The sequence below is a fragment of the Xenopus laevis genome, chromosome 9_10L, assembly GCF_017654675.1.
Source record: "Xenopus laevis strain J_2021 chromosome 9_10L, Xenopus_laevis_v10.1, whole genome shotgun sequence".
NCBI lineage: Eukaryota > Metazoa > Chordata > Amphibia > Anura > Pipidae > Xenopus > Xenopus laevis.
The window spans coordinates 47,438,469-47,464,309 of record NC_054387.1 but is presented as its reverse complement, the minus strand read 5'-3'; the positions used below and the strand labels follow the sequence as shown (position 1 = coordinate 47,464,309).

The 25,841-nt window shown below is 41.0% G+C and overlaps 1 protein-coding gene across 9 annotated transcripts; it reads left to right on the top strand.

The window, feature by feature from the left end:
- Positions 1-1,712: 1,712 nt before the first annotated feature.
- On the top strand, positions 1,713-24,233 carry fbf1.L (Fas (TNFRSF6) binding factor 1 L homeolog). Of its 9 annotated transcripts, none has more exons than XM_041575938.1 (31): positions 1,713-2,687; positions 3,021-3,079; positions 3,832-3,859; positions 4,249-4,290; positions 4,672-4,765; positions 6,329-6,380; positions 6,462-6,512; positions 8,742-8,874; positions 9,267-9,344; positions 9,471-9,506; positions 9,980-10,111; positions 10,413-10,551; positions 10,984-11,117; positions 11,359-11,464; positions 11,882-12,286; positions 13,191-13,280; positions 13,852-13,910; positions 14,416-14,459; positions 15,401-15,505; positions 15,621-15,721; positions 15,848-16,054; positions 16,130-16,237; positions 16,930-17,069; positions 18,236-18,354; positions 18,442-18,564; positions 20,004-20,189; positions 20,477-20,653; positions 20,815-20,952; positions 22,837-22,972; positions 23,545-23,639; positions 23,974-24,233. In XM_041575938.1, exons 2-31 carry the CDS (start codon positions 3,077-3,079, stop codon positions 24,052-24,054), a joined length of 3,342 nt encoding a protein of 1,113 aa, XP_041431872.1. In that variant the 5' UTR covers positions 1,713-2,687; positions 3,021-3,076; the 3' UTR covers positions 24,055-24,233. The 9 variants fall into 9 exon arrangements, with proteins under 9 accessions (XP_041431872.1, XP_041431870.1, XP_041431868.1 ...); XM_041575936.1 differs by having other exon boundaries at positions 15,395-15,505; XM_041575934.1 differs by having other exon boundaries at positions 15,365-15,505.
- Positions 24,234-25,841: the final 1,608 nt, after the last annotated feature.

Sequence of the window (25,841 nt, the reverse complement as noted above, 5' to 3'; positions counted from 1 at the left end):
AATTATAGGCCAGCCAGGGCCTCTTTTAGAAACCAGGATCTGTTCTAACAGTATAACTAAAGGGGGGTGGGGGCAGTGACTGATAAGCAGTTTTAATATATGTTTATGAAAAATATCTGAAAAATGTGTGTGTGGGGGGGGGCAATATCTTAGTTACCCACTGATCTGTGCATTTACTTTTATGGACATCTACAAGTCTACCCAAAATGTGAGCTGAACTGCCCACCCATGGCAGTGACTGATAAGCAGTTTCAATATATATTTATGAAAAATACCTTTATTAACAAAAAGGGGGGGGGTGATATCATATAGTTACCCACTGATCTGTGCATTTACTTTTATGGACATCTACAAGTCTACTCAAAATGTTAACTGAACTGCCCATCCATGGTCATGTTGGATTCCATAAGGATAACAGACACACATTCTATTTGCACTTATACTGCCCAGAAGCCACCCAAGCCATTCTCAAAGCCATCCCTTTTGCCCTTTCCATCCTAGACTTCCATTCTACCTCTACTGAGGAACCAGGCTTTTTGGGAGCCAGAAAACCATCCAATACACCAGCGGTCCCCAACCTTTTTTTACCCGAGTCACATTCAAATATAAAGAGAGTTGGGGAGAAACACAAGCTTGAAAAAAGCCCTTGGGGGTGCGAAATAAGGGCTGTGATTGGCTATTTGGTAGCTCGATGTGGACTGACAGCCTAGAGGAGTCTCTGTTTGGCAGTACACCTGCTTTTTATACAGCCAAAACTTGCCTCCAAGACAGAAATTTAAAAATAAGCACCTGCTTTGAGGCCACTGGGAGCAACATCAAAGGGATTGGTGCTCACAAGCCACTGGTTGGGGATCACTGCTATACACTATAGACCAGTGGTGTCCAACCTTTTGGCTTCCCTGGGTCACATTGGAAGAAGAAATATGTTCTAGGGTCACACTCGAAATACACACAAACACTAACGCTATTTTTTTATTTATTTTATTGTAAAAGAAAAGAGGGTATCATAAACCTTTGTAAGTAACTAAACGCTCACTTGTTAACTGCTTTACCTGTTCTAGGAAGCCGCACACCCCATGTAAAATTTAAAGCACACAATAAGCAACCGCGTACTCTGCGCTCTCTGTGCGTGACATTGCAACATGATGTTTCCTGGATTGGCAGAAGTTCAAGCGGCTCCTGGATTGCCGAAAATTCAAGCAGCTCCTGACTGGATTGGCGGAAGTTCAAGCGGCTCCTGGATTGGCGGAATTTCCAGCGGCTCCTGGATTGGCGGAAGTTCAAGCGGCTCCTGGATTGCCGGAAGTTCAAGCGGCTCCTGGATTGCCGGAAGTTCAAGCGGCTCCTGGATTGCCGGAAGTTCAAGCGGCTCCTGGATTGCCAGAAGTTTAAGATGGGCCGCACTCATATCCATCCTGGGCTGCAGGTTGGACACCCCTGCTATAGACATAGGGGCAGCATCACACTGCTTCTGTAATAAGTCAAACTTCCTGAGGGAGATGGAGACTAGACCAGGGGAAAGCAGCTCTTTTAACAGCCTCCTCTGCAAACTTACTTCCTAGAGGAAATATCCATAACTCTAATAGGCGCTGCATATATCCCTAGCATATCAGGCGATGCCGCTGAAGAATGCTTACCTGCCTTTGTAAGTAACTAAACGCTCACTTGTTAACTGCTTTACCTGCTCTAGAAAGCCACACACTGCACACCCCATGTAAAATTTAAAGCACACATGCACACAATAAGCAACCGCGTACTCTGCGCCCTCTATGCCTGACATTGCAACATGATGTTTCCTGGATTGGCAGAAGTTCAAATGGCTCCTGGATTGCCGGAAGTACAAGCGGCTCCTGGATTGATGAAAGTTCAAGCAGCTCCTGACTGGATTGGCGGAAGTTCAAGCGGCTCCTGGATTGGTGGAAATTCAAGCGGCTCCTGGATTGCCGGAAGTTCAATCAGCTCCTGGACTGCAGGAAGTTCAAGCAGCTCCTGGATTGGTGGAAGTTCAATCGGCTCCTGGATTGCCAGAAATTTAAGATGGGCCGCATTCATATCCATCCTGGGCCACAGGTTGTACACCCCTGCTATAGACATAGGGGCAGCATCACACTGCTTCTGTAATAAGTCAAACTTCTTGAGGGAGATGGAGACTAGACCAGGGGAAAGCAGCTCTTTTAACAGCCTCCTCTGCAAACTCACTTTACTAGAGGAAATATCTATAACTCTAATAGGGAAAAAAAGTGCTAGCAGTGGCACCACCATGTGAAGTCAGCCGGTATTATTACTCCCAGCTGCATAACCCAGTTCCCCATAATTCAATACCTGATTAGTATGCAGCTCTGGATGTCACAATAAATACATCTCCTTGCACGTTATACCCTACCTAAATACAAATACCTCAGTCACTTGAGCTCCTGGCCGTTCCAGCTTTACAACTACAGCTCTCACAATGCACCACTGCTGCAATCATTTTAGAAGCGCAGCGTGTGTATTGCCAGGGAGATCGCCAAAATCACTCGTCTAGAACAACGTCTTTACGTCCACGCTCGGCTTTTCGAACGCATCCGTAGAACTACAATGCCCAGCATGCGTCGCGCCCCCCGGAAGTAGTGGTTGTGAGGGAAGCCGATTGGGTAGCTAGGAGTGAGCGGAGAGCTGTTGTTGAGTGTCTCTCATGCGTCCCCAGTGTAAGTGATCTTTTAGTGGGTGGTCCGTACATCGGGGAGACACGGGGCCAGAGTATGATGCGTAAAATGGTACTGTGAATGCTGTGCCAGAGACTGTGTGCAACTCACCATCTGATCTTCCTTCTGTGTGATCTTCTAGCCTGTAGCCCTTTCCTTCTTTACTGCACTAATCTCCTTCTCAGCTGCCATCTGTCCTTTCCCATCTCTCTCTGTAACCTGTTTCTGTTTTGTCATTCACTGACCCCCTGATGTACTTTCTGTGTTATTCCCCCAAACACAGGGGAGTGTGTTTTAGTGTAAACTCCTGATTCCTGTGTCACTTCTTTATATCAGTCCTAGGGTCTGTGTATGAAGGACTCCCTGAGCAGAGATAACCTTTTACACCCAGAATGGTAAGTATATAACACTGCCTTGATTTACAGTTCCATTAATGAAATGGCAAGGGCTGTCTTTAAAGGGGATGTAAAGGCAAAAAAAAAAATCAAATTTTTACTTTCTTTAATGAAAAAGAAATCTATCTCCAATATACTTTAATTTAAAAATGTGTACAGCTTTTAGAAGAAACCTGATTGTATGTAGTGAAATTCCCCCTTCGTTTTACTTGCTCTGACAGCTGCAGATAAGAAACGTCAGACTCCTACTTTCAAAGCACCATCTTACTTCCCAGAACTCAAGCAGCTTTGTTTGTTTCCCTGTAAAGCAGCCGGCGACTGTGTAGAGATTCCTATCCACAGACCCAGTGCAGTCTGCATATTCTGATTATTAATCAGTCTAGCTGTATCGGCTTCTATGGCAGATATAATTTGACTTGTGCTGTTTTGATAATTTATGACGACCCCTAAGCTTAACCTCCCAACTGAAGAGCAGACCACACTGTGCATGTGCATAGATGCATAACAAAGTTACAAGATGACAGCCCCCTGCGGCCAACTTTGAAAGCTTAAATCATTTGTTTAATTGGGCTTCTGGTGCAGTAAGTGTTTTAGTATACAAATACAGCATTTCTAGCGTTATTCTATTTTAGACTTTAGTTCCCCTTTAATTCTAGTAGCCCTGGTTTGTGCCCTAGAGTTCTGCACCTAACCTCACCTGTGGCCATTGAAATCATGTGTAATAATTTGCTTCTTTTTAATTTGTATTTTAGGCAGCAAGAAAAAAGAAAGGAATTTTAGGTAAAAGTCTACGCTCAACACATATAGATTTTTCTTTCCTATATTTAATTCATTATTTCATATTCATTTGGCCTGTCTCTTTCGTTATTTATCTATTTGCCCTGCTCTTCAACTTTCCCTCAATCAGCTCACCTTCCAACAGCTGGCCCATGAATGAAACACTAAATTATAAAACTCAATTCCATGTCACAGGTAGATAGTGGTTAAATCGAAATACCTAGTGGCAATATAAATACGTTGCTCCTTGTGTATTACAGTCTTACCAATGCCAGTAATCCATTATAATCTTTATGATTACATCTCTGCTGCTTGTACTTTTAGTCCCAATATAGGTAATGATGCTAAGATCCTATACTTAATCTGATTTATGTATCTCTGCTTATCTCCAGATTCTATAGATGATGACCTTGGAGACCTTCTTAAAGATGATGGTAAGGAAGGAGTTTATATAAATCTTTGAAAAATATATTTAGGTGTGATTAGTCTAAAAAGTTCTCTCCTCAGTCAAGTTAACCTATGAGATCAGAAGGTGCCTAGTAAAATTTGGTTGAAAGTGAATCCAGGGAGTTTTGAATGCTGATTTTAGCTACAAAACTACCTTAGTTGTTGCCTATTGGGTTTAGAACAATTAGAACATTTTTAACCCACAGCCAAACCTAACCTACAGCTTTCCAACCCATACCTAACCTGGCACAAAGTCCTCTATCTCTAATTATCTACCTAGTCTCTAATCAATGGGCTTGTGTAAAGCAGGTGTATATTGCATCTTTAATTCTAGGTTGTACTAAAATTTAAATCTGATACAATTGCAGAACCAACTCCGATCAGAGCACGCAAGCCGTCTCCTATGAATTCTGCTTTTCCAAACAAACCCCATTCCCGCATTACATCCAGCACTCACAAAAGGTAAATTAATTTTATATCTTCAATTTTAAATTGGCAAGCTATTGTTGTATGTTACAGCATTGGCTTACCAATGAAAACAGGTTGCATCTACTTAAAAGGGGGGTTCACCTTAAAACTTAACTATGTTATTATAGAATGGCCAATTAGTCTTAATTATTTATTTCGTATAGTTTTTTAATTATTTGCCTTATTCTCAACAGCTTTCAAATGGGGGTCACATCTAAAAAAAACAAATGCTCTCTAAGGCTACAAATGTATTGTTATTGCTACTTTGTATTACTGATATTTGTATTCAGGCCCTCTCCTATTCATATTCCAGTCTTTTATTCAAATCAATGCACGATTGCTAGGGTAGTTTAGACCCTAGCAACCTGATTGCTGAAATTGCAAACTGGATAGCTGCTGAATAAAAAGCTAAATAACTCAAAAACCACAAACAATATAAAATGAAAACCAACTGCAAATTGTCTCAGAATATCATTCTCTACATCATGCCCAAAAGGTAGATCGGGATCTACCAGTAGATGGTAATCCGTAGATCTCAAGACACTGTCAACAAACAGCTTGTCTAAATCACCCTCCTGTTTCATGCTTTTTATTCAGATTTTTAGTATGTTCAGGTTATCTAAGAAATATGGGTTTGTTAAATATATAGTGAATAAAGTACCCCCTTTTGTAAAATATAGGGATATTATAAGTTACCGAGGAGTTTCATGACCATATAAAAACACGAGGCCAAAGGCCGAGTGTTTTTATACAGGTCATGGAACTCCGAGGTAACTTCTAATATCCTCATATTTTACAACTGGGGGTACTTTATTTATTATAATACACAAATTTCAATGAGTCATGTGACAGAAATGACATCAGAACTCACCGTTTATAACTGATGACATCAGAACTCACCGTTTATAAGGATATAATTTACAGGATATTCATGGCTTTTGTGTATTATAACAATATAAAGTCTCTCATAATTCAATATAATATTTAAGTAATATTTCCCATGGAACAGAATGCTAACAATGCTTTAATGGATGTAGATCATAATGGGAGAACATCAGCAGACCTCTCATTAGTAACTAAAAGTTAAATCAAAGGTGAACAATCCCTTTAAAAAGGACATATACCCCCACCATATAACTTAGAAAGAAAGGAAAAATCACAAGGGGTGGCCAGTGTAGCAGTGTAAAAACTGCCAATATTGTGAAATCTAAAATGTAATAATATGTACATTTAAAATGTGTTCAGAAGAGCTCTCGAATATATAATTTATATGAGGGGGGATTTGTTCCCTTTCACAAGTACAGTGTGAGAGTCCATATCCACTTACAGGATACAGCACTTTATTATTTTAAGTGAATTGTGCTTACAGTAATCCTACCAGAAACACCCACTGATTTAGTGTGAACAATCGAATGTGATCAGTAGTTAATTATGAAAATTGTTATAATGTTATGAAGCTTCCTTGTTCCCTTGTTTGTCCCTTGAGTACTCGCTCATTAAAGTACCAGCAGAATAACCTCATCAACCCCCACCAATATCAATGTCTTTTCCTCACAGTTCTCCACTCGATGACACTTTCTTCAGTCAGCTGGCTAAAGAGGCGGGAGAGGTAACAATAATAGAGGTGGAAGGACTGGGTCACCCAAAAGGTTGAATATCTAAATTTAACGTTTTTCTATTTTGTGTTCAGGAGTCTGATGTGTCGGAGGCTGATCCCCAGGCCCTGCTTGATGCCATGAAGGTAACATTATTCTGAGTACTTTTTCAATTTACATATTATTACATTTTAGCTTTCATGATATTGGCATTCAGAACACCCATATATGGTGGGAAACCGAAATCAGAAAGGCACCATATTTGTGGCTCTGTGTGTGGTGATTGAATCATATGATGTATAAAAACTGATCTTAAAGGGGTTATTCACCTTCAAACAACTAGTTGTTTTCAGATAGATCACCAGAAATAATGACTTTTTCCAATTACTTTCTATTTTCTATGTGTCACAGTTTTTCTAATATTGAAGTGTAAAGTGTCATTTTTCACCTTCTAAAGCAGCTCTGGGAGGGGGGGGGGGCGCCGACCCTGTAAACTGTTCTAAATTGATACATTTAAGGTGGCCATACACTGAGAGATCCTCTCGTTTGGCGATGTTGCCAAACGAGCGGATCTCTCCCCGATATGCCCACCTTGAGGTGGGCAATATCGGGCTGATCCGATCATGGGCCCTAGGGCCCAACGATCGAATCCTTACGGATAGTAACGGGTGGTCGGATCGCAGGACCGCTTCAACGAACAGATGCGGCCGCGATCCTACGGGATTTTAAGTCCCATCCGATCGAGATCTAGTCGGCCAGATCTCAATCGGGAAAGCCCGTCGGGGGGCCTCATACAGGGGCCAATAAGCAGCTTTTATCTGCCCGTGTATGGCCACCTTTAGTTGAAACATTTCTTATCTTTGTCCCTGCTGAGCAGAATCTCTGGGTTTCGTTACAGGCAGCTGTTAAAACTGATACAATAGTTGCTAATACTCCAGAGTGTCAGGGAGCCGGGAGCTCCCTCCAGGGAGGTAGTCAGGATCAAGGAGGAAGCCCTCTTGAGGGAACAAGGTCGCGGTGTCCAAAGGGTTAATCGAAGAATAGTCAGGATCCAGGCAAGAGTTCACAGGCAGGTAGATATCAACAAAGTCCAGGCAAAGGGTCAGGAAACAGATCAGGAACAAGAATCAGGCAAAAAGGCACACAGGAAACCCAGGATACACTTTAGGGAAGTAATCCTATTCTTGGGCGCCATTCTGGCGTCTAGATGGAGTTTTTATTTGAATTTGGCGCCATTGACGTCCTTGCGCCGACGTCGGCGCACTGACGTCATCGCGCCAGGGCGCCGCTTACCCACGTGGCGGCCATGGGCGCCGCCATTTTGGGAGCGACGCCGGCAGGAGAGGACGCGCCGCCCGGAGCTCCTGGACCTGCTCCGGGCGGCGATCGCGACACAGAGATGCTGCTTAGAAATGTATCAACTAAATGCTGCAAAATTGTAACAGTTTAGAGTCTGCGCCTGAATTAATGAGCTGCCAGACTCAAACACCAGAGACAGAACATTAAACTTAGATTTTTGAAAAACAGTAAAAATAAATAAATAATGGAAAGTAATTGAAAAAAGTCTTAATTCCTGGGGAACAATCTGAAAACAACTGAACTGAAAAAAGTGTTTGGAAGTTGAACAACCCCTTTAAAGGAGAACTTAACTAAAGAAGATTTAACTAAAGAAGTAGCTAGAAATGTTGTTCATTATGTTTTGTGCTTCTGTACCAGCCCAAGGCAACCACAACCCTTTAGCAGTAAAGATCTGTGTTGCCAAAGATGCACCAGTAGCTCCCCATCTTCTTTTCTGCTGATTCATTGCACATGCTCTGTGCTGGTGTCACTTACTGAGCTTAGGGACCCACTCACAATATAAAGTACACATCAAATAAAAATGTAACAGTATAAGGCTGATTAGTAATTAATACAGATAATTAATACATGGAAGCACAGAAACCAGTGCAATTAACATCAGCATTTAATAATCAGCCCTGTAGCATCAGCTTATATTACAGATAAACCTCTTTTTCTGCTTTATAATTTGCGACGACCCCTAAGCTTAGCTTCTCAACAGCTGCTCAGAGCCCACTGAGCATGTGAGTGTCACAGACACTTTCCAAGATGGTGACTCCTTGTGACAAATTTGAAGTCCTGGATCATTGCCGCTATTGAGAAGCTGAAACTTTAGGCCGGCACAAGTTCAGTATATAAAATATGACATTTTTAACCATATTAATTTTTTGGGTTTAGTTTTCCTTTAAGGCAGTCTGTGATGTATTATAAAAATTTAATTTCCTTTGTGGAAAATACCATACATATCTTTTTTCATTTTCTTATTGTAATATTATGTTAATATTTGCTCGCCTGCCACTAACTTCTCTTCCACAAAGGACATGGATGAGCTAGACGCAGAAATATTTGGAGGGAGGAGGCTGAAATCTGCCCCTGCAAATGATTCTGGGATGAGCCGAAGTACTGGCCTGGAGCTGAAACCAGAAGAGAAGGCAATAGAAAACAAGCGGGGTAAAGAGAACAGGTTATATCTTCAATAGGCAATAGGCACCAGAACTTCCAACTTTATTTATACTATTTTGGCAAAATGATTCTGTTTGTATAGTTGTAATATTTTGTAGTTCATATATTGCAGAACAAAAACTCCCAGAATCCTACCCTAGCGAATGCTAAACTTTTTCTATTTTTGCAACACCGGTGTGACTGATTGCTGTCGTGCAACACTGTCAGACTAATCAAAATAAAACTGTAGAGGAGCTGTATTGAAGAAGTCTTAATGGGTCCCAGTCAATACATTTATGGGTTTTTTTTCCGTTTGTTTGTTTTTTTAATAAAAAGTGAAGAGTGGATTTTTTGTGTCAGTAGGGTAACTTTGCATATACCATTTCTCTTTGTACATTCAGGGCATTCTGCTCCAGAAAGTGAAAGAAAAATCATATCATCGCCAGCAGCCCGGCCCTATAAGAAGTTTTCACTTGAAGGTAGGTCTTGGCACATTTAACAGATATACCCAGAGGGGTGGTGTGGATTTAGTGTGCTTGGAGGAGATGAGAGATTTGTGGATTAAGACCCTGTTTGATTCCATTCTCTTTTTTGCTGCGAGTCAGAGGATGCCCAGCTTCAGGCACCACTGGAAAGGACAGGTAATGCAACCCAGATATTTTAGAGATGTCAGTGATATATGATTTTCTCTGTCATCTCTGGGGGGACACAGGAGACAGATGGGGTAAAGCTCCTCCCTCCAGGAGGCAGGACAATTGAGGTAATCAAAGTAGGCATGCCAGGGGTGCTTTACCCCCTAGCATTATCGTTTCCTCTTTAGTGTCCTGTCTTCAGGAGGCTGGATCTTGGTTTCTAATGAGACCCACCGCAAGGACAGACTTTGATCAGCGACAAGCGCTGACAATCGGGTGAGACTGAAGGCAGGGGTTGCCTGTACTTCTACGTTACCTCCTTATGTGGGAAGAACCACCGGGTTTTTTTTCGTTTTTTTTACAACGCAGGAGCACCAAAATGTAAATGTTCCATGCCACCTAATTCATCTTTAAGAATTGTGTTTTTTAACAGCCGTTCAGCACATTTTGTGTTTAGACCTACATATGTTTATTCCTTCCAGATCTTAATGATCCCCTTGCAGGGATTTTATCTGATGAAGATGATGATATTGACAAAAAGATCAAAGGACGGGGATCTAAAACTACTGAGAAGCCAAAATCTGCTCCAGAATCCGTCCCGATAAAGAGCTCGGGTGAGAGGCTCAACAATACCATAGTTCTGGTGATAAACTACATTTGGCAGGGGCAGGACATAAGGTTACTGACAGTCCTTTTTAAATATTGCTTAAGTATTAGTGACCTCACTGCTAGAGTAACCTAATTATATGGAGGGCAGACGTCCAGATAGACAACAAACAGTAGAATAGTTGCAAATGCCTTAAACTTGCCTAAACTCTTTTAGTAGCAAAATATGTGCAAAAAACAAAAGAAAAACAAACCTATAGTATTTTGTTACGGCCTCTGACTCAAACAATACATATGCTCTGTCTCTAGATAATCTTCCCATTAGCCCAGCAAAACCCTCTCCAGCCACCCCTAAAAAGGATGACTTTAACTTTGGCGAGGAGACCGATGATCTCATGGATGCCCTTGGATTTGAGAACAGTCCTGAAAGAAACCGGGCAAAGGAAAGGTGAGTGTGTGTTGTTGCAAGTGAGTTATTTCCTTCAGAATAAACAGTTTGTTCCCTTAACAAACAAGCTGTATCATTGAAAAAAAGTGTGTGTAAAGCTGGGCATACACGTACTGATAAATTATACAAGGTTATATAGAATTTTAGGGACATGTTTGGCGGCCAATATTGGTATGTTCAGGGATTGGGTAGATTTAAAAATCTAATCGGCCTATGCCCCATATCTGCGATTGTATGGTGCTTCAGCTGATGAGTAAGTAAGGAGAAACTGCAGCTTCTGTTCCAGCAGTTGGAACTGTCCTTTTGTCTTACTTCTTTATAGGAAAATATGTAATATATAAGAAATCCTGCTAATATTTAGAATCCATTTAACCAGATTGTATACATACCATCTGCTCTAACTGGCTGTTCGATGTGATTTTTTTCCCACAGCTCTGCCCCACCTCCTGCCCGATCCAGGCTAGATGAACTTATGGGTAGAGGGACTGCAGCCAAACTTCTGGAAAGACCAACCACTGGGGAGCGAAAAGAATTTAAACTCGATCCTAAATACCAAAAACAACCAGGTGAGTGTAGAGTGTAAATATAGAAATAAATCATTCTAATAAGTCTTAAAGTTTGAGCCCGGGAATAATTTATGACTTTGTTTTGAGGGCATACAAAGTGACCACCTTAGACCAACTTAGTTCTTAGTACAGCTTTGAACAGTACTAAGTTTGCTAGGAGTTATAGTTCAGAAGGGCCACAGAAACGAATAACTAGGGAGTCAGGGTGCAAACCGATGACAGGGTCTTCTTTCTTCTTAAGAGAACCAGAAGATGCCAGATGATGACTTTAACTTTGGTTCGTACCAACCTACTGTCACTGCCACCTACAGTCCTGAGGGGCGACCATCTCGCAGGGCATCTGTCAGGTATCAAGTCATTTTTTTTTTTTGGATTGAAATTCATTTTCTTTTGCTCTAACTGGTGTTTCTAGGGCTGCAACTTGGGAAAGAAGGGGGTTGTTTATAAAGAGGGTTTGTCAGTGGACTGCTGATTTCTTTTGAAAGACTTTTGTAAGAGTCAGGGAGTAGAATGTGACTTTACTTTCAGATTTTGCCCTGTTTAGTCCAAGAAATTACAAAAAAATACATATTTCCTAACTAAAATAATAGGCAACAAGTATGTTCAGCACAAGTCCTATTCATTCACTAATGTTGAAGATGGGGGGTGTACTGCCCTTTTGCTGTCTCAAGGATTTGGGTTTTCAATTGGACTGCACTAAACAAGAAGAAACTGAAAAAAAACCCGCTTCCCCTCTTTTCAGTACCATCCTTTCTATCACACAGATTCTCTGCAGATGGCAACGACAATTTGAAATCTGAAGGAAGGTCTCGCTCCAGCACCCCAGCAACGACAAGTCCAGCCAGAGGAGAGAAGGGTGGGGCAGACTGGCTAGGATTGAAAGATGATGATGCTGGTATTGCAGATTTGGCACCTTCATTACCTGTCAGAGATCCACCCCGGTCTGCAGGTGTTACTCCAAGTTCAGGCGGACGTCCAACATCTGGAAATAAAATTATGGACAAACCTACAAACCAACCTAGAAGTGGGCTACAGGAAGCAGTCTCAGTAGTGCAGGATGATGATGATGGGTGGCTGGCCTCTGCCCTTTCGCAAAAAAAGGCACAAAAACAGGAAATGGAGGAAAAAAGCAAGAGCCAAGTCAGAGAGGGAATCCTTATTGGGAGCAGGTAAAAGCAGCAGTCGTTAAACAGAGTTGGCAAGTTGGGTAAAGGTAATGGCACAGACTGTGTTTTTGTATATAAACTGCAGGCATAGAAAACAAAAAAACTGCTGTAGTCTAATGCTAAAACACAGTGGTAATAGATTTTTTTAATAGCTGTTTATAGGCAAATAAATGTGCCAATCAGACAATACAGTGCAAGTTATTTTTTATGGTATGAACTGTAAAATTAGCCATACATGCCCAGATTTGATCAGGCACTTTGGCAGATTTCAACCATATGGGGGGCATTTAGACATACTGCAATTCTGACAAAAAATTCTCAGTCAGCCCTGAAAGGAAGTGAATAGGCGCCACAACTCTGCAGCTCTACTTCACTTTCTTCTGTTTTGATCGTTTAGGTGGTTATCCCATACTAACTGGACAACACAAATGTGGCCATGTGTATTGGGTCTTGTACAGTATGGGGGTTATTTACTAAACTCCGAATGCAAACATCACGAAAAATTAGTGATTTTTTTTTTTATAACATCTGACTTTCCCGAATCAGAAAATCCGGCATCTCAGACCTGTCGAGGTTGCATATAAGTCAATGGAAGAAGTGATTTTTTGATGTGCCCTGGGTTTCATGTAATACTCAGTAGTTTTCAGAGTTTTCAGGCAAAAAAAAAATTGGATGAAAAATCAGGAGAAATCGTATTTTTTCCTGCAAAGCAAATTTTTGGAAAAATTTAATAAACAAGCATAAAAAACCAGAGCGGATTTTATCAGAGTTTGTAGCAGAAAATATTGAGATAAATTCAGACTTTGATAAGTAACCCCTTATGTGTTCATTTGGCTTGTAGACTGGGTAGGCCTGATACTGCACCATGATGTATTTATTATATATTCATTGTACCTCTCCTTTTCAGTCCTGCAGCTATCCCACCACCCAACTTACAGCAGTCCACCATTAATAAAAGCATGAAAGAGGATGGTATGGTAAATGCTGACATTTCTGGGTAAGTGTATTTAGTGCTGGCATGAACGGGAAAGTCAACTCCCAAATAAAGATTTGCCTAATAAAAGAAAACTTAATTCTAAGCAACTTTCCAATATACATTAATTTAAAATGTTATTTGTTAAGCATATGCTTAACTTTTTGAGTGTTGCAAAAGTCTTGGTTCCCCAGCAAAGGCAGGTCTGTTAATCAGCTGCTTTGTCTTACATTGTAACAATAGTCTCAGCCATCAGAACAGACAGGGACAGACAAGCACTGCCTTTAATAGCAATACATATACAAATTACTTTAAAACCATAGAAAATGTGTAATGCATGGATATTGCAAAGTTGCTTAGAATAATGCTTTCTTTTATAAGACAAATTTTTATTTTAGGTTTGACTTGCCCTTTAACAATACAAGAACTGCCATGAAAAATTCTATAGCATTTACTTTAATAATAATCTTCAGCCATACTGAACATGTAATGTTACAGCATAACAGCGGGTTAAACTTGTTTTAAAAACTGTATGTTTACTTTCAAAAAACAAATATGCTGGCATTTTGACAGGTTCTGGTTTATGTCTTTACAGGTCTCCCAAAAGAGTCTCTACGTTTGTGGCTCCCAAACAAGAGGAAACCATTCAGACAGGTAATCCTGTCCACACAATTAAATTTGTCCAGGATCCATATTTTATAGCAGGACAGACAAAGCTTAGGCTCTCGTCTTGTTATACAAATACAGTTCTCAGTATCCTCCATCGCCTTAAAGGTTAAGTCAACCTCAAAATAAAAATTTTCCTTTTAAAAGGAAACATAATTTTAAACCACTTTCCTGTATATATTTATTTTAAAAATGCAGTGCTTTTAAAGTTATTTGTAAAAACAATTGCTATTAAAAGCAGCATTTGCTTTACTCCTGGTTGTTACAGTCTTCGTTCCGCAGGAAAGTCAGGTCTGTGAATCAGCGGTCTTGTCTTACTTTGTTACATTGTTTTTTTTTTATTAGGCAACAAATTATTTTTTGGGTTGACATTCCATTTAACTGCTGGGAGTTGCTTTTCTGCAGCGGCTGGTCTGTTAGGTGTTGTATATCCTTATATTATTGCATTATTTAACTGTTTCTGACATCATCTTTGGTATCTTTTTATTTACAGCATTTACCACCCCATCTCAAGAGCATCGCACAGCCAGAACTTCGGTTAGTTATCATAAATAAAACTTTCCTTCCTGCTCACAACACTGTAATCTCAGCTAAGAATTGTATTGGGAAGGCTGTATCCTTCTTCCTTCATAAAGGATTGTAAACTATAGAATGTACCTGAGCTTGTTTACATTATTGCCAGCAGAGGTCCCTGGGGATGAAATGATAACATGTAGGCTGCTATACTTACTTACTGATATGCATCATTCTCCTTTTATCTATTTCCTGGTTTGGGACTGAACCATTTAACTGTTTAGCTGAAAGAGTAGAGCCTAGATAGACAGCTGGCACACAGAGTTATTTAGAATGGAGCTATTCAGTGGGAATGTAATAATAGTACTGTAATGGTATAACAATTGCCTCGATTAGCCTTTAATATTACTGTACTGGCATAGACATACAACATGGCAGCTTATTAATCATAATAAAGTGAAACTGGCTTGTGTATGCAAAATACGCTATGCAGTATACGATTTCTTTGCAATGTAAAAGTATAGTTTTGAAAAAAAACATTGATCATTCTGCATCCACGCTGCCTCTATATTAAAGTGTATGAACAATGGGTGGGTTTCAATCAACAAGAAGAACAAAAAGAACCTGACTCACTCTAATACTACTGCTGCCAGCTTCTTTATATAACATAAGTTTCCTAAGTTGCAAACAGGCTCCTGTACAAACAAGAGATGACTGTAGGTAATGAGTAATATTTTAGGCATTTAAAAAAATATCAAAGGGATTAATATATGTAAAATAAAGCAAGGCTTCTAGTAGATGCTATAACAAATACAGAATTCAAGAACGATTCTCCGATAGGTCAGTGGATTCAAAAGGGTACAAGATTTTTCCAGCACATTTGTTCTTTTTGTAATTCCCTACACCCCTATAATCATACCTAATTGCAGCTGCTGCTTATACATCCGTTGCTTTCCCATCAGCAGACAGTGGTCTCACGGGCAGTAGAAAGAAGAGCACGAGATGGGGATGTCGATTTTAACGGGGATTTCCTGCAGTCACAGAACCGAGTGATGGACCTGGAGGCACAGGTGCTGTGGTTAGAGTATCCATAGGCTGACTTTTTTATCCATCCAAACAAGCCATTTTCAATAGAACTCTGCATAATATGCCAGTGGTAAACCAAGCTGCCCATGTCTCGTGCAGGTCAGAAAGCTGCAGCTGGAGAAGGACCAACAGAACCTGATACTAGAAACCCTGCGTGAGAGACACCAGGAGGATATGGAGCTGATAGAGAGCACACATCGGTACCACAACCCTTTTAACCTACAATATACCTATATATATATACCCATTAGCACCCAGTTCCAAGGTCATGCCTAAACAGAAGTAGGTTACATGTTAGTTCACTCATTGAATTATTTTCTCCTCAGGAGCCGCCTAAAACTGGTGGAAGACTCTGCCCGGCAAAGAGAAGAGCGCCTACGCCTTGAAAACCAGGAATTGTCTGCTCAGTACCTATCTAGGTGCCAAAGCACAGAAACCGAGAAAGCAGAACTGCTGGGGCAGTATCAAAAAAAACTGACTGAATTCCAGCAGGAGAAGGAACAGGAGCTGGAGCGAATTCGCGAACTGCAGAGGTGAGATTGAACTCCCATTGCCTTCCCTCTCCCTTCTGGGCAGTTTATAGATATGGGTATCTCTCGCTTCTACAGAGTGTCTGTCCAGGAGATGTGCAGAGACCATGAGGAGCAGCTGCAGAGGCTCAAGCGGCTAAAGGAGCAAGAGATTGACGCAGTGACTAGTGCTTCCTCCCACACAAGGTTTGAAACCAACAACCAATTATACAGGGAGTCTCACCCTGTAACTCACATGTATAACAAACTACTAATTAGTGCATTAAAGGAGAAGGAAAGGTAAAAACTAAGTAAGCCTTATCAGAAAGGTCCATCTAAATATACCAGTAAACCCCCAAAGTAATGCTGCTCTGAGTCCCCTGTCAAAAGAAACACAGCATTTCTTTCCTTCTATTGTGTACACATGGGCTTCTGTATCAGACTCCCTGCCTTCAGCTTAAACCTCATTGCCCTGGGCAAGAGCATGCTCAGTTTGTTCCTGCCCCCTCCCTTCTCTACTGTAATCTGAGCCCAGAGCAGGGAGAGACTCAGGCAGGAAGTGATGTCACACCACATTAATACTGCAGCTCCTATTCTAAACAAACAGAGAGCTTCTAGAGCTTTTTACTCAGGTATGGTAAAACATTCTACAGAATAAATATAGCATTCTAGCTTGCATTATTGCAGCTAATCTATTAGCAATACAATGCCTCCATAGCTTTCCTTCTCCTTTAACTATGTCTTCTTCGACTATAAACATAACAAAGCTGTTATACACGAAGTGGCAAACATGAATTGCAAAGACTTTTCTGTCTACTTTTGACTGCTTTCTTCTGTTTGTCCTTGGAACTAGTGTCTCTCCTTTTGCCTTCTACTGATTCATCTCCACTCCTCTCCAGATCACTGAACACAGTCATTGAACAAATGGAGTCGTTCTCCTACAAGCTAAGTGACCTGTCCCACAGAGTAGAAAGCACTCAGCAGACTACTTCTCAGGAACTCGAGACAGGAGCAAGACAGAGAGAAGGGCAGCTCAGAGGTACACACACAAAATGGAGAACAGCTGTATGTGTGGCTGTAATACTACTGTTCTTTCCAAGGGGGCACACAGTAAAGGTGACCATAGATGTTAAGATTGTCTTGAAATAATCGTTTAAATGTACAATTTGTCCATCAACAAAAAAAGGCTATTTCAAAAGATATCGTCTTGTTGAAGCTAGGAAAACTGTGGTTAGCTGTCTGCTTGGCCTTGCAAACAACTAGACAATGAATAGATTTCACTGTGAATGTTGAAAACCTTTTAACCTGGCCGATCGATTTTCTGACCAATGTCGGGCTAAAACATGCACGATTGTTCGGTGCCCATAACCCAGGAGTGCCCATACTTAACTAATGCGAGGTCTACTTTTAGTGATGTTGTCCATTATGATCTACATCCATAAAAGCATTGTTAGCATTCTGTTCCATGGAAAAGATGATTTAAATATTATATTGATTTATGAGAGAATTTATATTGCTATATTTAACAAACAACTATGTCTTATGTAACATAATAAATATATGAATGAAAAGCATGAAATAGGAGGGTGATTTAGACAAGACTAAAATCAGTCAATAGGGAGAGAAAAATCTTAAAGGAAAACTATACCCCCCAAACAATGTAGGTCTCTATTAAAAGATACTGAGTAAAACAGCTCATATGTAAAACCCTGCTTCATGTAAATGAACCATTATCATAATAATATACTTTTTTAGTAGTATGTGCCATTGGGTAATCATAAATAGAAAATTGCCATTTTAAAAAATAAGGGCCGCCCCCTGAGATCGTAAGATTCACTGTGTACACATACAAACCACATATAAGGTCACATGAGCCACATGTTCTGCCTTTTGCTTCCTCACTTCTTCCTGTTACAGTTAGAGTTGTAGTATTTCTGGTCATGTGATCTCTGAGACAGCACAGATAGAGTCACAAAATGGTGGTTCAAGGCAAGAGATGTAAAAGGGCAATATTTATGTAAATATATATTCCAGTTTGGTAAGATTCTTTAATATGTCATTCAATTTGATATAAAATCTGTTGCTTAAGTATTCATTTTGGGGGTATAGTTTTCCTTTAATGTCCATGGCCACCTCAAGGCATCAGTACATTTGGATAGCACCTTGTCCATACAAATTACCACAAAAGATAAATTCTTTCCCTAGCACTCCAGGAGCAACTGAGCCATCAACAGAAAGACATGGAGCAAGAACGAAACCGTCTCCGTATGGTAATAACCAACATGGAGACACGGCTAACTGAGCAAAGCCGTCTCCTAGAACAGGTGAGAAAATGACCCCCACCTTTGTAATGGTTATGAGCTGGCTGGCAACCCCACTGTAGGAGGAACTAATGAGTTTTCTTTCCAAAGGAACGTTGGAGGGTCACCTCAGAACAAGTTAAAGTAGAATCATTGCAGCGTTCACTGGAAGAGCAGAGGAGAGTCATGACGCAGCAAATGGCAATAGAAAGAGAAGAGCTGGAAAGGGCGAAGGTAAGTGGAATTTTCACCAGCCTGGAGGTTTGAGTGATGAAGATCATCCTACAGACAGCTTTGTTCTTCCCCCACTGCTCTTTGTTATCCAATCAGTGAGGTTTGTTAAGAATATAGATATAATATATATATATATATAGATATATATAGAGAGAGAGTTGTTTTGCTGGCTGCGCCAACGAATTTAGGTTGAAAGTCACAGATTGGCTTCATATACCCAGCAATTGCAAATTGAAAATCATAGTAAGTATGTTTTTATGCAGGACCTGAGCATTCGACAAGTTTTGAGCTTGTGGGTGAAAATAATTAACATGTCAATATTCCCTTTGAGAGCATACTTTTGTAAGAGGACTCACTGCTTTCTGTAGACCAGTGATCCCCAACCAGTGGCTCGTGAGCAACACGTTGCTCTCCGACCCCTTGAATATTGCTCTCGGTTGCCTCAAAGCAGGTGATTTTTTTTTTTTTTTTTAATTCATGGCTAAAAGGCAAACTTTAGTTGCATTAAAACCATGAGTACTGCCAAACAGATTCACCTGTTGGCTGCCAGTCCACATAGGGGCTATCAAATACCCAATCACAGCCCATAATTGTCACCCCACTTTCTATGTTGCTCTCCACCCATTTTTAACATTTGAATGTGGCTCGCGGGTTAAAATGGTTGGGGACCCCTGCAGTAGACTGTGCTTTATAGCATTTATCTAGTCCTCTGTTTCAACTTGGGCCACACAATGTTGCTAGACTACAGCCAAACACAGGGGTCTGAGTTGCTACACTGGTTGAACCCCCCTGATAATATGCTTTTTATCTCACATTATTGGGAAAGTTAACAGCACTGGCAAGAGCAAAGCATACACTTGTTACTCATCACTTATCTGAGGGTTCGTGCGCCTCTGATTTGTTTGTAATTCAAGCAAACTCTTTATTTCCTGACAAAGTCCATCTGACGTTGTAAACAAATCACTTGGCATATGTAATATAGCCTTTCCATTAAAACTGTATGATGTAAACTACATGTACCCTGTTAAAACCACACAGTTGTTAAACTGTACCCAGTGAGACAGGATGTTTGTGGGTATAATATAAATGATTTATGTGATGCATGGTAAAGCCACAGTCTGTTTATATATCCCTGCTAGCTTTAATTGTATGAACATTACTGCTAGTGAGGCAGACTTACAGCAATTGTAATCATAACTAAAGTGTCTGTATCTGTTGCCAGGCTACCATATGGATTCGCTGAGGAAATAGCCACATATAAATCCAGAGCACATCTTTATAGGAGACTCGGTTAAAGTTGGAATTTGTTATCTTCAATTTACACATTAACCTGCTCGTGCCTGGGATAATTTTCATTACTTTTTGTCCCTTATATTTCCATAATATATGGACTGTACATACGTTCAACCCTCATTCATGGGCTCTACCTTCACTTACAGAGCACTCTCCTGGAGGAACAGCAATCTGTCATGTCTCGCTGCGCAGAGGAGCGCCGAAAGCTGGCAGCAGAGTGGTCCGACTTTCATAACCAGCAAAAGCTAAGCAAGGAACGAGCAGAGAAAGAAGCAAACAGGGCCATTATGGCAGAAACTCAGAGGGAGGGGGTCATTATAAATTTGGCCAAGGTACATGTGACCTCTGTAGTGGGACTGGCTCCATTTTATTTCTGCCACTTTGTAATTGACTTGTTGTGTCATACACTCCTGCTGAAAAAATGAGATTACCTGCTAAAGTCAGAATTTATTCCACAAAGACCCATGATGTGACCACTACTATCAGTTATTTAAAATGCTTTGTCTAACTGCCCATTTGCTCTGAAACCTTGCCCTAAACACCCAAGCCACCTCTTTGTCCTATTTTGCCCTCCATGTTTGCTTTTATATAAACCTCTCCATTGCTCTGCTTCCCCCAGGAGCAGGCAGACTTAAAGATAAAGGCTAGTGAGCTGCTCAACAAAGACGAACAGCTGGTTATAGCCCGCGAGGCTATGGAGAAAGAAAGACAAGACCTCCGCTTGGAAAAAGAAAGGATTAATGCATCTGCTTTGCGTGTGCGACAGCGTGCTGAGGAAATAGAGAGCATGAGCAAGGTAATGTATGCCCACTCACATGCTTCCAATTCTTTTGTTATTCTGTTCCCTATAATGATATAGGAGCTAGTGATGCTCATGAAGATGTTACAGCACTGACATCTAGTGGAAGATTGGCGCATAGCAGTTTAAAATATCAGACTTCTTTCTCTTTTTCTCAGTTGGCATCACAACGCTATGAGGAGGGAGAGAAAGCTCTAGCAGAGGCCCACAAAGTGGAATCTGAGCACCAGGGCCGTTTAAGGGCAATTCAACAGAAACTGGAAATTCTGCGACAACAGGAGGAACATATTCACCAGGTAAAGAGTTTCTGTGGCAAATCAGGTTCAACTAAAAGGGAGCGGGAACCATACAGTACACCTACAAATGTCTAGGTTCTGCTGTATAGAAGTTACACCACTGACAACTTATTCAAAGTTTAAGTAAATCCACTTTTTTTTTTTTTTTTAAAGTTTTTATTTAACACTTGGCTATACATCAAATCAGTGCAGCATTACAATAGCACACATGTACATATACACACAGCATATCATAGGAACCTCTCACAGATAGCGGAACCATATTAATACACATAATAAAGACCCAAGAGATGTTACGCAACGGGTGTCATGGGAAAGACATCGACCCACGGACCCCAAACCTTATCAAACTTTTCGGGAAGCCCTCTGGCTTCATAGGTCAACTTTATTAATGGAAGCATACAATTAACCAAATTAGACCATTGAGTAATTGTAGGGGGTTGGGGTTGGATCCAATGCATAACAATGACCTTTCTTGCATAAAATACTAAGGTTCTGTACATAATTCTGGTGTAACTACGGGGAACTAGTTCTTCTACGGCGCCTAGTAAGCACGCCTCCGGGGACAGCACCTGTGGAAGGTCCAAATAATCACTGAGGCATCTCACCACATCCCTCCAAAACCTTGTAATTATCGGGCACTCCCAGATCATGTGAATAAAGGTCGCAGAAAGTTGATGGCATCGCGGACAGGCAGAGGATTTATTAGGGAAAACCCTATGCAATCTAGCAGGGGAGTAGTAATAGAAATGTAAAATTTTAAAATTAATCAAACGGTCCCTAGTGGAAACCAAAAAGTTATAAGCATTATCAGTGGCTTCTGCCCAGACATCTTCAGAGACAGCAGGTATAGCTTCCTGCCATCTGCGATGAGCCAATTGGAAGGGAGAGGCCTTTGTCTCCTGCAGATGTATATATAGGGTAGATACCAACTTCAAGGAGGACGCCTGACGAAGAGTAGTCTCAATGTCAAATTTATGTATCACTGGGGTATATCCACTGAATTGGGCATTGAACGCATGTTTCAATTGCAAATACCTAAACTCATCAATAGTAACACCTAACAACCTCTCTTGTAACCGGGGACGAGATGGAAAGGTACCAAGTTCCAACAGGTCACCTAGTGTTTTAATACGGAACCTGGTCCAGTAAACAAAGTCAGGGAGATTACGGAGGTGTGTCAGATATGAGTTGCCCCAAAGAGGGGTGCCATGCGAAACCAGGAAAGGGGAGATATTGCTCAGCCGCAGGGCGGTTTGCCAGGCCTGATATGGTGTCCGAAGGACAGGAGGGAGTGGGTCAGAATCCTTCAACTTACGCAAAGGACAGTGGAGTAAAGACTCCAACGACCCTAATATCAGTGCATGGAGAAGCATATTTGGATTGTCAGCATCGGGGTTAAACCACTCATGAATGTGGGACAGTTGAGCCGCCAGGTAATACAGCCATAGATCAGGAAGACCAAGGCCCCCCCGAGGGATGGGCGCTGTGAGAGATTTCCAAGAAATTCTAGATTGCTGTCCTGCCCATACAAATGTCAAAAGCTCCGTGTTGAGCTTCCTAAAAAATACTTTAGAAATAGCCGATGGAGCGTTCCTAAAGTAGTACAAAAATTTTGGGAGATAAACCATCTTGAAGATGTTAATCCGACCCCACATGGTAAGAGGAAGTTTCCGCCAATGTGTGACTGCTGTTGTAAATTTCGCCAATTGTGGGGAGAGATTAAGATCACAAAACTCTGATGCCTGTGGGGAAATGTGGATACCCAGATATTTTATCTCAGACGCCCATTTGAGGTTGGTATCTGTAACCCGCTGCTGAGAGGGAATATTATCAATCGGCATAAGTAAATCCACTTTTATTAAAAATGACTCTATTCCCCAGGAGCGTCTGAGCCTGGCACAGCAGAGAAGACAGTTAACCCAACTCCGGCAAGAGCTTCCCACTGCCAGCGTCCTGCTAACTGCCAGACTCCCAGAGCCTGCCCTGATGGCACAGAATGTGAAACCCACTGCAAGGGGTATGATATTTTTTGTGGCAGCAGTATGAAGGCGACTTCTGAGACAGTAGGCAGAATGTCTTTTACAGTGTGTATACATTAATAATACACAAAAGCCATGAATATCTTGTAAATTATATCCTTATAAACGGTGACTAGTGATGTCATCAGTTATAAACGGTGACTAGTGATGTCATTTTTGTCACATGACTCCCTAAAACTTGTGTATTATAATAAATAAAGTACCCCTTGTTGGAAAATATGAGAATATTAAAAAATAACCGCGGAGTTCCATGACCTGTATATGGTCATGGAACTCCTCGTGACTTATAATTTTCTTATATTTTACAATAGGGGGAACGTCATTCACTATATAAATGGTACTTAGTGATGTCATTGTTTTATATGGTCATGGAACTCCTCAGTAACTTATTATATCCTTGTTTTACAAGAGGGGGTACTTTATTCACTATATATTGTATCTTACAAAAAGGGATCCATTATTTCCTACATATCTGTATTTTGCTTCTCTCTACATTGTTTTGACTTGAAAGCGTTAAATTGGGTATTGACCTTTATTCACTATCTTGTAGCTGTCGGGATCCCAGCAGCACTGCAGGAAAACAGCAAACCACAAATAACCGAGTTCCATGCCAAACTTGCAATGCTCAAGATGTCTGCGCAGCAGGTGAGAATAGTGAAAAGATGGATATGTGGCACTTTGATATATTTTGTCATTAGCTCTGATTAATTATAGTAAATCGGGTGCAGATTAGCATTAATGGCATAACCCAGAGCAGCCAGTCACACAAAACCATTATTTGTCTAACTCAGTGCTGTTTATTCCGCCATTTGATAAATACGTTTTTAAAAATCTTATAGGAACGCGTAGAAAGTCTGTGAATGTTTCTGTGGTGAGCTGTAATCTCACACTTTGATAAATCTGCCCCCAAGTGTTACTATACTCTTATGTCATGCATATTCCACTCCTTTACCTATACAATGTGTTTCTTATGTCCCAGGACAGGGACTTTCTGGAAGAAGAGCAGCTGTTCTTGGAAACTCTCGGGAAACCCAACTTGCCCTGGTCACAAGCCGTATGATGCAAGAAAACTGCACATACATGCCACAAAGGGGGAGTTATCCCTAGCCCCAACCTGTGTACAGCCAGAAACACACTATGAATGCACGTTTATATATAAGTGATTTTTAATATACATTTTTATATACATTTACATCTTTTTTTTTATACATGAGAAATAAACATACATTGATTTGCTAATTGGTGTCTGGTGTCATTTTTTTCCCTGGCACATATTGTCCCGACATGCTCAAAATGCCTTTATCAGAGAGCAGAGGGTCTGGCAATGCAGACAGCTGGTGTGAAAGCAAAGCTCCAGCCTTCCTTCTATTACATATAAGCCACATTCGCCTGAGGCACAGTGGCCCAGGAATATGGTACATAAGCATTTCAGAACAAAGACTGCCCAGCATTCCAATTTCCAAGGCACAGTGGCCTCAGCAATATGACACCTTAGCCACAACATTTTATGACATGGTGCCCTTAGCAGGAAATAATAAATATGTTATGGGCCCTAGTCCCATAATTCCCATTCCCAATCCTTGACAGCCCATCCCCCCTTCATATTTTCAAATGCCTTTGGATAAGGGGAGCTGGGGCCTTCGGGTAAGTGTGGTTGAGGGGCCCATAGAGCCCACGTTTCACCACTGCATAGTGATACACTCAAGCACAGTAAAATGCACCTGGGATGTAAAAATATCCAAGCCACTTATATCCTTAATTGGACTGCACTAGGCAAATCCATTATGGAAAAGGACCTTGGAATCCTTGTAGATGATAAACTTGGCTGTAGCAAGCAATGCCAGTCAGCAGCATGAAGGGCAAATAAGGTCTTGAGCTGTATTAAAAGGGGCATAGAGTCACGGGAGGAGGGGGTCATTCTTCCACTGTACAGAGCACTGGTAAGGTCCCATCTAGAATATACCATACAGTTTTGGTCTCCATCACTCAAACAGGACATTATTGAATTAGAGAGGGTACAGAGAAGGGCAACTAAGCTGGTAAAAGGTATTGAAAATCTTAGCTCTGAGGAAAGACTGGCCAAATTGGGGATGTTCACACTGGAGAAGAGGCGCTTAAGGGGTGATATGATAACTATGTATAAATATATAAGGGGATCATATAATAATCTCTCTAATGCTTTATTTACCAGTAGGTCTTTCCATCTGACACAAGGTCACCCATTCCGATTAGAAGAAAAGAGGTTCCAGCTAAATATTCGTAGGGGTTTTTACAGTGAGAGCTGTGAAGATGTGGAATTCTCTCCCTGAATCAGTTGTACAGGCTGATACATTAGATAGCTTTAAGAAGGGGTTGGATGGCTTTTTAGCAAGTGAGGGAATACAGGGTTATGGGAAATAGCTCATAGTACAAGTTGATCCAGGGACTAGTCCGATTGCCATTTTGGAGTCAGGAAATTCCCCCCCCCTTTTTTCCGCCGAAGCTGTGTGCTTCTGCTGTCCCGGATGCGGAAATGTTGAAAAGCCAAAGTCCCGAACCAGCGAAAAAACCTGAAGTCACAAAAAACAGCCGAAATTGAAGTCCTGAAGCGGCGAAAAGACCCGAAGTCACAAGAGGAAGCAAAGTTGAAGTCCTGAAGCCACAAGTTCAATTCTACTTTTTTTTTTTAATTTTTTTTTATCCCCTGGCCACCAATGTATTATTTTAATATTATAGGCCCGTGCCACCAATGTTTTTTTTAAAAAAATATTATTTGGGGCCCCATTTTTTTTTCACCTTGTAAGTTATTTTAACTTATAGGGGGCCCTTTTTTAGCGCTGATGTCTGTGTGGTCTTTTAACTGTGATG

What these genes read in the sequence shown, in the direction of transcription:
- fbf1.L (XM_041575934.1), top strand. An exon ending in CCCTGCTTGATGCCATGAAG is followed by an intron (nt 6,513 to 8,741) that starts GTAACATTATTC and finishes TCTTCCACAAAG; the next exon opens with GACATGGATGAGCTAGACGC. An exon ending in GGAATCCTTATTGGGAGCAG is followed by an intron (nt 12,287 to 13,190) that starts GTAAAAGCAGCA and finishes TCTCCTTTTCAG; the next exon opens with TCCTGCAGCTATCCCACCAC.